Source organism: Cygnus atratus, chromosome 7 (genome assembly GCF_013377495.2).
Source record: "Cygnus atratus isolate AKBS03 ecotype Queensland, Australia chromosome 7, CAtr_DNAZoo_HiC_assembly, whole genome shotgun sequence".
In the NCBI taxonomy this organism is placed as follows: Eukaryota; Metazoa; Chordata; class Aves; order Anseriformes; family Anatidae; genus Cygnus; species Cygnus atratus.
In genome coordinates this window covers 37,956,661-37,970,072 of record NC_066368.1, presented here as the reverse complement: position 1 = coordinate 37,970,072, position 13,412 = coordinate 37,956,661, and the positions used below count along the sequence as shown (strand labels likewise).

Sequence of the window (13,412 nt, the reverse complement as noted above, 5' to 3'; positions counted from 1 at the left end):
CCAGAACCTACAGTGCTAAGTATTTCATAAAACATTAAAAGTACCTTCAAGTTACCGAAAACCATAGATTACAATTGCTTAGACTTTTGATGAAGAATGTAAAAGCAGTGAAGAAAACGTACCTGAACCATTTTCTTCCAGGTTCATATGTGAAAAATATTTGTAACATAGATGGTTTCAAATGAACTAAAGTTGAATACATTATCACAAGACAGCAACTATTTTGCAACTAAAAGGACATAGTGGTGCGTTAGCTGTTGATACTGCTGCAACCAACAGTTGCTGATTCAACAGTTATGTCATCTTAGAAAGTTTTTTAAGGCACAATAAAATAACTTCAAATGAATTTAGTAGGTCATGTTTCTGATGCTTGAGAAGTCTGCCTTTGACTCATGCACTACTTTTTCAGAACTGAAGTTAGTACTATATGCAGAAACAGACTGACTGGGGTCACTAAGCATGAATAATACAGATCTAAGCCTTCAGACTTCCAGCTAACCTCTTTTCAACTAGTCTTTGGGCCGACTGTTCAGCTGCTTGAAGGAATATAAAGACAGACTCCCTTCCCATTGCAAATGCTTAGTTAATTTGTCTCCACAACACAGGCAGGAGAACAGGAACATCTTATGCTCCTCCTTAGTGCAGTAAATACTAACATCATCCACTTACACAGGAAGTCTTTAGTACCCATGTATGGGAGATTCTGGTGATAGAAGTGCCTTTCCCAGACAGCTTCAACTCCTGAAATGAACTAACTGCACACACAACACTTACCAGACTGTACAATGGTACTGCAAAACAGACTCGAGGTTCCAGGATTTTGTATGACAGAAAGAGCAGGTGGATAATGGATAACAGAAATAGTGTCTTCAAATTTTTACCTGGCTAGATGCTAGTCTACAAAGGTCAACAGCAGTTAAAATTATGCAGATCTTTGTCAACACTACAGTTCATTGCAAACCAAAACCATGCTGGATACTAAACACTGCTCATTATTCTGTTACGGGTTGCATAAAAAGATTTTTCATGGGGCTCCACTGCATTCATCATATTTAATGACAATGACTACTCAGATATAACAGTATCTGCTACCTGTATCCCTGCTGCTTTGTGAATCTGCATCATTCTCCACATTGTAGATGACCGTCCCCTGTGAGTCGGAAGAGAAGTGACTGACCACAGACTCATGGTGTGCCTGTTTATAAGGATAGCTGTCGGTAGAGGAATCTGTCCTGGTATCGCTTGAGATGGAAGGTTCTCTCCCTAGTAAAGAAAGTAATGTCAATTTTCAATCTCTTTAGACCTTTATAAGAGTCATGAAAGGCTAAAAAAAAAACAGGAATAGAACGGAAGCAGCTACATGTAAGTTAAGTGGAAGAACAGAGTACCAAATATGCAAATTCAAATCCAAGAACACCGAATCTTACGGGAAAGGTCCTATCCTTTGGGAAGATAAAGGGGTGTCATACCTTCTTAAAACCTTTATTTCTTTCTCTCTGGTAACTCCAAATTTATCAGATCTATTTATTATGCAAAATTAAACTATGTCAATTGGCATACCAAAGTACACATTAGTACCACGCTAAAATTAACAAAACTAGTCAAGAACAAAATATTAATAAAGATAACAATAACAACAAAAGTCATAATAACAACATATTTTATCTATTATGAAGCAAAAGCCTATCTAAAACTTCATACTGAGATTATATCTAAAGCAAAGTAACCTGTTTCTTCCAAAGAAGCTGGTGCTGGTCCACTGCATGACTGGGATACTGAAATGGATGAACCACCATGATTCGATTTCAGTACAGTACTTCTTAAATTCATTAAAACAAGAGAAAAGGACAACCTCCTCCCAACACTTTCATTATACAAAAGTAAAAATTTGAACAGTAGGGAGACTGTTGGCCATTTTATATGTTTTGTATACACTCCAGAATATACGGAATGTTCATTCCATACTTGTTTGTCAGTGGACAAACTAAAGAAAAGCAGAAAAATAAAGAAGAAAATTATGGTTAATTTTGCACACAGCCTGAGACTGCTTCATATTTTCGGTGAGACCAAGTCCTGTAAGCTGATGTCCTACTTCAGGCAATGTAAAAGGTTTTACACTCAGAAAATTCTCCCCACCTCCTGACTGGTTAAAAATCTTAAAGTCTAAGGAAATACAGAATAGGGCTGTTATAAGAAATGACAGTTTCAGAAAGAAAGGTGAATATAGGAAAAAGGAATCAGTGCTATGGAACTGAGTAGTAAAGAACAATTTATGAACTGAAGTCTCTATTCAACAGAAAATCAAAAACATTAAGAGGAACCATTTGGACTCCACTCCACATTTTGTACCAGCATTTTTGACAATCTTTCCTCCATAATTTGTGGTATCACATTTTGATGTGAATAGATGCATTTATCTGAACCTATCAACAACACTTCAGGTATGATATTGTGATTAACAGCTTAAGAATAAGCAGTTTCAGTTCATTTCTGAATTATGGGCTGTGGATATCTGATAACACTGAGTAGTCCTCAAGTATTTACACTCAGTGAGAGACAAAAAGGCCATTCCGAAAAGCTATATTAGGATAGAAAACTCTGGATATCAACAAGACTAAAAACCAATCCATTCATATTTGATCGGAAAATAGATAGAGTATGATTTTTTCTGGCACATCAACCTACAGTATCTCACAAATTCTTTCAAAAGTTTTGTATCAATGTTGAACGCTGCAGACAACATAAGTAAGCCTGAGCAACTCAAGTGTTTTTGAAATGAGAGAGCAGGTTACTCATTGTAACCTTCTGAGTTTAATCTGAAAGAAAGCACATTTTTAAATTTCTTTGTATGTATGTATTTTTATGTTCAGCTTCCTGAGGTCATTTCAGAACACAATAATATTAGATACTGAAGAGACACTGAGAAATAGTGTTAGCTATGTATTTCCTGGGAAAAAAAAAAGAGCAGAACCACAAGGCCAGTTTATATATAGCGTATATTGACCTGATACTTGTAGAGATGCTCACAACATCTAGCATCAAAGGCCCTCTCCCCACTTCCTGGTTTTCTTCAGAACAGGAAGATAGGTTTCTAAATTTTAAGGCATCTTGTCAAGTGAGAAGTGAAGGTTTTCTTCCTTCTGTTTTTATTTGCATTTATTTTAAGACGAGTTGGAGATTTATTTCATTACTAGTAGATTGTCAACACACAACTAAGGGGATAACAGATGTTCTCTATGGATTAGCTAACTTTATGTTTCCTGGTCAACTATTGTCCACAAAAAACATAATATATTCCTGGAATTACAGTTGTATAAATAGGCTAGTATTCTGGAAAAATGCTGCATTTCTGGTTTTAGTCTTGTCTTGCTGTTCTTGGCAACCTATAAACCCAACTCTAATACAGGATATTTTCTCCAAATGTACAAAAATAGAAACAATCTTCATTTGCTAAACCATTATAATAAACCTACACCCAGTTTCTATTCTTCATTCCATCTAGATTGCAATTGCCCATCTTTCTCAGAATGTATCCAGAGGCCACATCTAATATCCAAAATTATCCCAGATATTCAGTAAACCAATAGCCCATCAGACCACTACCAACATGCTGAACAGACCAAGTTCTAAGCTCTGAAGCACCTTAGCAGGACACACATTTCTGATTCAATGCACTACCTACAAAACAAAGGATTCAGGAAGCAGAGATATGTTGAAGGCCTCTTTGCTAGAAAGTACTATATATCTGCAGCTGTAATCTTTTTTTGATGCAAAACAGACCATGAAGAATTAACAAGTAATCATCACCTACAGGCATATGCCTTCACCAATCCCTTTCCCTTTAGTCTCCCACAAATCAGTTCACGTTTCATAGATTACTTTACCCCTAACTTCACTCCTGAGTTTAATTCTGCAGCTTCCTTTCATTTCTGAGCTTGTGCAACTCAGCTATTATTCCCTTCCTGTTAAAACTGATGACGAATTTATGAAACCAGCCCTTGAAATCATTATTTATTGTTCCTCTCTACTTCCACGCCACAACAGATCCTTCACTGCTTTTTTCTTTAGTTTCTTTCTCCAACATTTTTTGGAAAAGTTTACTACCCAAACAATCAACAGAGTCTTGGACTGGAAGAGAAGTTCAAAGGTGAAATACTGGAAGTTCTCTAGATCAGCTCTGACAACCAAAGACCCCCCCTAACAAAAACACACACAGAGCAACATAAAAAAAATCACACAACACTACAGCATAAGGCATAAGCTTGCAGTCCAGATTGCTTACCTGAGTCTTCACTATCATAGCAAGTCCTGCTATATTGCTGTAAATCCACTTGGGGGGGCAAGTCTTGTGTTGACACTGGAGTTCCTCTTGGATCTGCATACAGCAGCAGCAAAGGCTGATAATGACCCTTAATGCATTTTGTCACAACATCTTTCCATTTTGGACCAATCTGATTTGACAACAAGAACAAAATAACACAAGAAAAAGACTGTCATCATCTTCTGTAACAATGTCTACCCCCCCCCCCCCTTATTTCAGAGTTCAATTTTTTTCCTCTGACTTTCGTTAATTCCTTCCATAACCAGTATTGAACAGGAATCATCAAGAAAGCTCTAACCACTGGTCACACGTTGGAAAACACTTCAAAACTGTCTCTTAAAAATAGGCATTTCCATTCCTCTGAGACTCACCTTATCTAAGAAAAAAAGGCACCGTTTATGACACCAGCTAAGAACACATTTGGAACACAGAGGAACCAACTCAACTAAAATCAAGCATTTTGATAGGCCAGGCAACAATTATTATAGCCATATACATCTCAAAAATCTTCCCCATATACTAATATGGGTTTCACTTAATACGCTAAATATCTGCTCTAACAAATCTACTCCATACACAATTATTCAACTAAAGCACTGCAGTACCTATCCTTGGCAGTTTTGCTGCAGACAAATGTGACTGAACAAATGGAAAGATTAGTTTTCCCTTTGAGATTCTGCTTGGCAAAATTAGCAGAGAGTTTTCCTCTCTTGTGTTTGTGCCTCCATGACTAGAAGGAATAAAAGGAAAGTAGTGGGAAATAAAGCAAAACAAACTAACGGGATATAGGAACAGTGTGCCAAGATTCCAGCACTGGTATCTGTAATGTCAAGGAACTCATCATGCTTGGTGAGAATTAAAAAAAAGGACAAACAAGTGGAAAATTGGTTGTTGGAAGCAACCATCAGGGAAGTCTGGCATCTAGATACTTCAACAAGCAACTCCAAAAGCAGGCTAAATAGCAACACCACTCATCAGTAAGGGAAAGAGAAGCACGTCAGCTGTGTGCACAAACAAACAATAGGGATTCAAACAACAATGTGAAAGCAAGATTGGCAGCCAACAACTAAGAATAGGACTTCTGAGATTTCTGGTACGCTTTCCTGTGAATGCTTTACTTTGCTCACAAAAAGGTACAGAGCTACGGAACTTGAGTAGGAAAACACACACAATTTCTCAAAATCTTTGAAGAACAGTATGGATTTGTATATAAGTAGTTAGAAAAAAAATCTTAGAAATTTGTTGAGCATTACTTTCTTACCTCCTTGACATGAGCATCATCAAAGTACATCCATTTGCGGATTTTTGTTTGGAAGAAGAAGGTAGAATAATGCTTTCCATAGTAACAAATCATTCCCACCAAATACAGCTCTGAGTGTTTTGCTCTGTCATCAGTTACTCTGAAGAAGAGCTTCAAGAAGGGAAATAAAAAAAAATGAAAGCAGAAATCAATAAAATACCCAGCATTTTATATACTGCTTCGAGTCTGAAGGCCTCAAAGTACTACAAGAGAGGCAGCAGTTGTTTTAGCTGAGATTAAGAAAACAGGTCAAAGACTAAGGTAATTGACAAATGTTTAAGCAAACCCAGAGACGCAGACCAGGTACAGGCTGTTGTTAACTCACCAAATGCCCAAGAATCAAGTCAGTCTTGGAGACTGTGCCCATGCTTTAAAGATGTTTACAACAGTAATACGTAACACCTTCTCAGAATTTGAAGTGTGGTTCTACTCTAAAAATGAATACAAGCAAAACTACTTTGCACTGAAAAAAATTCTCCATATACTCTGTTATGCTTGTTGATTATATGAAATACTATTTAAAAACTGTTACTCATTCCTCATCACTTTGTAGAAGTAATGCAGTTCTGACAGTAAACAACTGGCATTTATTTTAATTTAAGCTAAGAAGATGAAATGAAGATAACAGTAGGTCAGAAAAATTTGGCACACGCAACATTTTCTGAATTTAATTGACCATGTTTTATTTAAAAATGCACTGGATTCATTTTTTAGTGTGTTACTGCTTTACTATGCAGGTACCATGCATTCTTAACCACACTTCCATTAACTTGATCTGATTTTAGTTCACTATGCACTAGATTATTTTTCTTCTTCAGTATTTTAATGTAATACCTCAGTGCTAGAATATGGCACAGCCAAGACTGAGTATATGAATTACTCAGCTCTAAAACAAACTGATATAGAATAAATGCATCCTCTGATATACAAACCTCCGTATCCTATACACAAGTTAATTTAACTTATCAGTCAGTCACACAATGCAAGCCACCATTTCTCAGAGACTGCTCAGTTTTAAGTTGCTCAGTTATAAGTAACGTCTACTTGTTACAACTACAGGTGTAAATGAAAAGAGGATTTAAACAACAACCAGAAACTGTATTTTATCTTCAAAAGTAATAAACTTCTGTTCTTTGAACTGGAAAGTGTACAAATGTATTTTAATAGAAACCAGCACAAACCCCAATCTAAAATTCCCTTGCACTTCTACGTATTCCTTTTAATTCAGACAAACTGTTTTCTGAAGTAATTTTCTCTTATTTTCAAGCACCTTATACAGTCATTTCATATAGCTGAAAACACATGATTACACTAGTACTTTCACAGTTTTTGTGAAGAATTCAGAATCAGACCAGATCTTTGGGTATGCCCTCTATTCAGAGGCTGAAAAGGTAGAGGTGGTGACTTATTTTTCTCAACCCAGCACTACAGACTATCATTAGAAAGGTTGCATGCTTTTAGGTACTGTCAAATTACAAAAAACTCACATCTCCCAACTTAAGGCAAGTGCCCAGGCTGTGTATAACATCCTCAGCCAGATCAGAGTGGTCCGAGTCCCAAACCAAGCCAATGGTGATGATCTGTGGAGAGTTCATCAGCACACGACGAATACGTATCTTTTCCCCACAATTACTCTGAGGATTTAAAACAAAACACACATTGAAAATAAACATTCTCTATTTATTATAATGTTATAATAATTATTTATTATAAATAATATTTTTTTTATTCTCATTATTTCTTATAACATTAGTTATAATCTTCAAAGAGAAACTTGCTTTTAAAGCTAACAAATCTGCTTTTAAAGCTAACAAATTTTTCAGTGATTCTTCCTATCCATTATCTGTTGGAACTGTCAGCATCTTTAAAGCATCATGAAAAAAGTTCACCTACTGAATTAAGAAATTATCACAGTAATTTTAGCAAAGATCGCATCATCTTTTTATTTTTGAGGACAACTATGAAAAAATCTCTTAGAACTCACTTTCCCCCCACAGCAGGTCATATATGCACCTCTAGAAAAAGATTCCAGAAAAAACATCCAGAAAAAAACAAAGAAAATAAAAGGAAAAAGCTTCAGTTTAGTGACAAGTCAATGATGAGAAAGTAGGCTAGAGGTTTTTTGGTTTGTTTCGTGTGGTTGTTTTTTTTGTTCATTTGTTTTATGGGTAGAAGACTGATGTTTACATGTATATATCAGGCTTTAATATTAAGATGACTATATTCACACACATTTTATTATGACATATTTTATTATGACATATTCACACACACAAAGTACAAGCACTCCTGTGGATTATCTCACCAAAACCAACCAACAACAACAAAAAAAAAACATCTCTTTTACTCTCAAATTGTCACCGTTGCTTCAACTAGTTAACATAAGCAATTTTTGTAAGACAGGATTAATATGTAATCCCAATAAGTCATGCAAGTGAAGCTTTATTAGTCCAGCCTTAGCTAAGCCTCAGTAAGATTTCCCAAACAAAGAAAGGAGGCAGAAAGGGCCGACAAGCAATTTTACCCAGCTGATTATTTCAGATACAAAGCAGCTCACCTTGACAAAGGAAGTTCTTCTGGTAAATTTTCCTTGTTTTAGTTATTAAATAGCTAGACTTTTGAATCTCTTAAACAATAAAACAATATCTATGTGTTTTGTTTTTTAAATCATAAGTAAACCACGATTTGCCAATAGCCAAAAAATAATTTAACATTTAGATAGAGACTAAAAGTGAATGTTTCAAAGTTACAAGCTACAGAAGGCTAAGGGGGAGGCAGGCAGGCATAAAATGGAAATGCTTATACCACCCCCAGGGAATAGGCACACAAGCTATTCCTGTTAGAGCCTGGTATTGCTTCACTTCAGGCTCATGAGATGTCAAACAGTAGCACTACACAAAGCAGCAATTATGCAGCTGTTTCCTGCCCTACCTATTAATCAATATGTAAAAAAAGTTTGATGATCACTATTTTTGCATAACTACCTAATGCTCTAGATCTGAATATACCTAAATTAAAAGGTAGAACAAGATATCAAACTCCTGTTTTAGAAACCAAGCCCTTATGATTTAAAAACAAGAATGTCTTCATGCTTACATGAAACTAATTGTATTTTTCTCAACCCAACTGATATAAGGACTTAGGTCAGCCAAACTTTGTCAGACTTTTACTGCATAGCAGAATGGAGCATTTTAAGAACAGTAACCTATGACTATCAATTAGGCATATTCTAAGAGGTTATATGTCAGTTAAATTCCAATCATCACTCATAATGACTATAACCTACACTTTCTGGTCAGTTTCTCCATACTCTGAACAGTATGTCAGCCAGAATTCCAAAACAGTACACCCTCAAGTTTTCTGTGATAATTCTTGCCTTTCACATAGCTCTTACAAATACGCTGCGTAGCCTACAAGCCTTTGCTGTTGGAATATCCTCTGGCAGTGAGAAGTGGCTGTTCTTTTCTCTTCGCCTCTGACCAACATTTTGGCTATATGATGCAAGAACAACAGTGTGGTCAACAGTATAATTTATTCCAGCTGAATAGCAGTGATGAAGTTGAATGGAATCTTATCCAGGCAAAACAATGGATCTTGTACATGTAATTACAACAACTGGTGCAAGAGTAGTAATATTTGTGTCATAGCATGTATTACTGAGATGACTCTACAAGAAATAAGTACTTCCTTTCCCATGCTCTTATTACAGATGGTACACACTACTTTCACAGAAAAAAATAACACCAGAGTACCTGGACGGATTTTGGGAACACTACTAAAAAGCTAGATAATCTAAACTACTGTCAACATAGAGACAACTCCTATATAAAGATACAGCTTCCAAATTCTTTGTCATTTCTGTTTCTTTAGATAAGATGCCAGAACTTTCTTCATAAAATAAAAGCAGACAATTGCTGCTTCATGTTAGTGTTGGAGTCCTCACCAATTTTCAGTGAGATTGAATGGAAACATATGATAGGTACCTCTAGCAGCCACACAGACTTGAACAGGAGTAGACTGTGTGCACATTCCCTGTGGGCAATGTAAACATTTCCAATTTATTCCTTCTCACCACCTTTTTGTGTGGATTCTAGCTCAATAAAAACATTTATCTTTATTCTCCATCCAGGCACTATATCCTTGCCTATTCTTAGCACTTACCTCTAGTCAAGAAAACACTCAGCATCAGCAGTTTTTTCTTTCCTTCGTTGAGTAACTGAGAGGTACCAAAATCAAGCCCAATCACTACAATGAACTAAATCTTGAAAATGCTCATGAATTAAAAGGTATGTCAGTGTAATCTATTAACTCTCTTCTGTCCTGTCTGTTGTCCTCATAAGAAAATTAAGCATACTAACCGGACAGTTTCTCAGGTCTCCCATAGTGCTGGCATTCTGCAGAAGCTCTCCGAACATATCTGGAGTGGGTTTCTCTCGTCTCTCCAGCATACAAATAGCTTGATTGCTTCAGTATAGAAAAAGGACGGGAAACAAAAGGTTAACAAAAATATAAAAACGAACAAAAAAGCACATTAAGCAAGAATGTTGCCTTTAAATTATGTAAGAAGTTAAGAACCTTAAAATACACAACACTTTTTATATTTAATGTAGTACAAAAAACACCGTTATTAACTGTGGATTACGTCACCTGCTATAGTAATATGGAAGAAATAGACCAAGTAAAAAAATAGAAAAGGTTTCTAATTTGGCTTAAAACTTACACCTTAAAAACAAGCTTTACCATTTTGAGAAATACTTAATTTCAAAATGAAGCATTTGTTTCAAAATGCTTCCCTTTGGCTACCATAACAGTGATGTTAGCACAGTAAAGCACATCCCTACTGAGATAACTAGACAGTTATAGCAAAATAGCACAGTATTCAATTGATTTCACTATCCAATTTAAAAGAAAGTTAAATACATAAAAAGACTAACAGTTAAAGGACGTTAAAACTTAACATAGTTTAAGATGTAGATAAACATAGCATTTTTTCTTGGTATTTTTAAAATAATATCCAACTCAAGAGTTACTGAGATTTTTATTTATATATGTGTATATATATATATATATATATATATATGCATATATATATAAAACACTGAATAACATTTACATCATTGTTTTCATGCAATTCTAATAAATAATATTCTAATACACAGTCTCTGCCTGTAACTTAAAGAACCACAGCACGGTGGAAGGGCCAGTAGCAGCCACAAGGGAGAATGAAACCTAGCTTTACATTACCCCTAATACACTGCTAGCAGTAGCCTTTAACAGAGATCTGAATGAGAAGAGCAACTAGCAGTTTAAGACAAGCTTTTCAGTCTCGCTCTCTCAAGGTGGCCAACACACACAGTTTTTCATCCCAATCAAAATTTAGAGATGGAAACGAACAACAGGATCCTGCCTCTATCAGGTTTAGGCAGATTTTTAACTGAAGAGCAGCTTACTAAAGGAAGAGAAAAATCAACTTACCTCCTCTAGCACTCATTCAACAGAACTCTAACAGAGCTAGGGCAGAAGCTCCTTTAATGAAAGGTCACGAGGGCCAACAACTAGTAAAAAGCAAGTGTTATATCCATCTTCAACATTAATTAGAAAGAGGAGTCGAGAAACTAAATAAGGCTGGTCAATCTTGCTCTACTACCTGGGGAAAAGATGGACCAAATGCCCTCGGAAATCATCTCCAGGCATAAGACAAACAAGGTGAGTCAAAGCGGTCAGCATGGATTTACCAATGGCAAACCACACGTGATCAAGTTGATTATCTCCTATCATAAAAAGACTGTCTCTGTTGATAAGGGAAAAGTAGTGAAAAAGTTTCACAGAATGGTTAAATTCTGGAACAGGTAGTCTGGAGAGACCACGGAATTCGTCCTTGAACATTTCCAAAACTCAGTTGCACAAAACCCTGAACAGCCTGATTTGGCTTTGAGATTATCCCTGTTTTGAATGGGAAGATAGACTAAGCATCTGAAGGTCCTCTCCAGCTTTTTTCCCCCACTTATCATAACTCACCTGTTCACATACTTAGGTCTTTTAAAACATACATGAGTCCTTGGCACTACAGTTGTCAGATTCAGAATCATAAACAAGAAGACACACTGATCCATGCCTAAGTTGATATCTTCTGCTCCACTAAGCCCTCATGCTCTTTATCATGGTTATAAAATATCCCCCAACTTCGAACAAACCACATTCCTGACATTTAGTGTTGAAGGTAAAGATCAAATCACAATGCCAGTATAAATAAGAAACTATTTTCCATGTAAAAAAATCTCAACTCACCAAAGTGAGGTTGTGGAGATATAATGTACCATCTGGATGAAAGGTAATGGGTCGGAGGTGGCACCACAGCTGGTACAAACACACTAAAGAGAATGAAAATGTAGTATATTGACAAGATTAAACACGCATTTTCACAGAAATGCTCCCACTTGTATTTATTTTTTTTTAAACCATGGCAATGCATATCTTTGGATTGAAAAATGTGAAACTGAGAATTTATGATTTGTATACAACATGCATCATCACCTCACCTGTTCAAACAAGGTCATTGCAAACTTCTGATGGGAAACACAATGTGGTGCAGTGCAAATATCTTCCTTTGTCTCATCCGCAATGTGGAAGTGAATTCGCATTAGCAGGTTTTCCTAGTCCAAGAGAGAAGTGAAAAAGCATTAAATCATTTCAAATGTAGACAAAAGTAGAATATAAATCACAAAGGACATTATTCATTGCATCTGACATGCTTAAGTACCATTTACAGAGACAGAAGACTACTGCAAATTTTTGAAACCGCTTAGAAAACAAGGGAGTTGGCATTTCTTTGCTATAAGAGAAAACGGCTACCACATCTGATTTTAAATGCTCTATCAGTTAACCATTTATTTTATTTACAGGTACCTCTGAGGATTCTGTCATTGATTATTCTGTCCAATTCTCAAAATCAATTGATTTGACCAAATATAACAGGTACAGCAGCTCTGCAGTTTTAAAATCAGTTGGTTACAACTAACTTCCCATCAACACCAAATAACTCTAGCCAATTTCCATATTCCACAAGGGGTTTGAAATACGGTAAATCCACATTCTGTAAAAGTGAAGGGCAACTAATAAATGAAGAGGGAGACTAATTTCTACACGAAACAAAAGCTTTGAACATTTTCTAGATAACTCCATCTGTTTTAAAGCTCCCAAGAGTTCTTGTCTTAAGACCTCCGCTCCTCCTGTTGTTGCCAACATTTATCTGCTGGTGACAGCAGGCTGCTGCCACCTCCTCCAGCAGCAGTTTCCACCACTGGCATAAGTTGCCTGGATGGTTGATTGGCCTTCAATAACCAGGTCAAAATTAATTGGTAGGCAAAATAGCTCTGACCCAGTACTGTTTCCTTTGAACTTCAATACATAAGCTCTTCCTCTGCCATTTAAATTAAATCTCTGCCTTTAGGGCTGAAAACGTTAACCAAGTGAAAATCTATGGAATTCCCTGCCTTGAAGTTTAACTTCAAAATGGAACTCTTACCACTCTTAAGTGTCTTTGTACCAGTATGGTTAACCTAACATGCTTGTGGGGACTCTTCCTATAGAAATAGATGGACTATTTAGATTTCTCAAGAAAGGAACTGAATCTGAAGTTCCCATGTTCTACTACTGTATAGACCTCTGTTAATGTGCTGGGCTACACACAAAGATTTGACATCGCTGTGTTGACAGGGGCTCCTGTATAGGCTGACCTCCCTTATTTCACTTCGAGGCTGCATTGGTATGATCTATTTCCATTTTAAATAG

General features: G+C 36.2%; 1 protein-coding gene across 8 annotated transcripts in view; it reads right to left on the bottom strand.

Moving 5' to 3' along the window:
• USP54 (ubiquitin specific peptidase 54) overlaps positions 1-13,412 on the bottom strand; it is a 101,385-nt gene that overhangs the window by 23,558 nt on the left and 64,415 nt on the right. For all 8 annotated transcript variants that reach the window (XM_035537131.2, XM_035537130.2, XM_050711919.1 and 5 more), the window contains 7 exons: positions 12,161-12,274; positions 11,910-11,992; positions 9,980-10,085; positions 7,109-7,255; positions 5,583-5,732; positions 4,283-4,451; positions 1,093-1,263 (listed from right to left, as the gene is read on the bottom strand). In XM_035537131.2, coding sequence (XP_035393024.1) covers positions 1,093-1,263; positions 4,283-4,451; positions 5,583-5,732; positions 7,109-7,255; positions 9,980-10,085; positions 11,910-11,992; positions 12,161-12,274 — 940 coding nt within the window. The remainder of the gene's footprint in view (positions 1-1,092; positions 1,264-4,282; positions 4,452-5,582; positions 5,733-7,108; positions 7,256-9,979; positions 10,086-11,909; positions 11,993-12,160; positions 12,275-13,412) is intronic.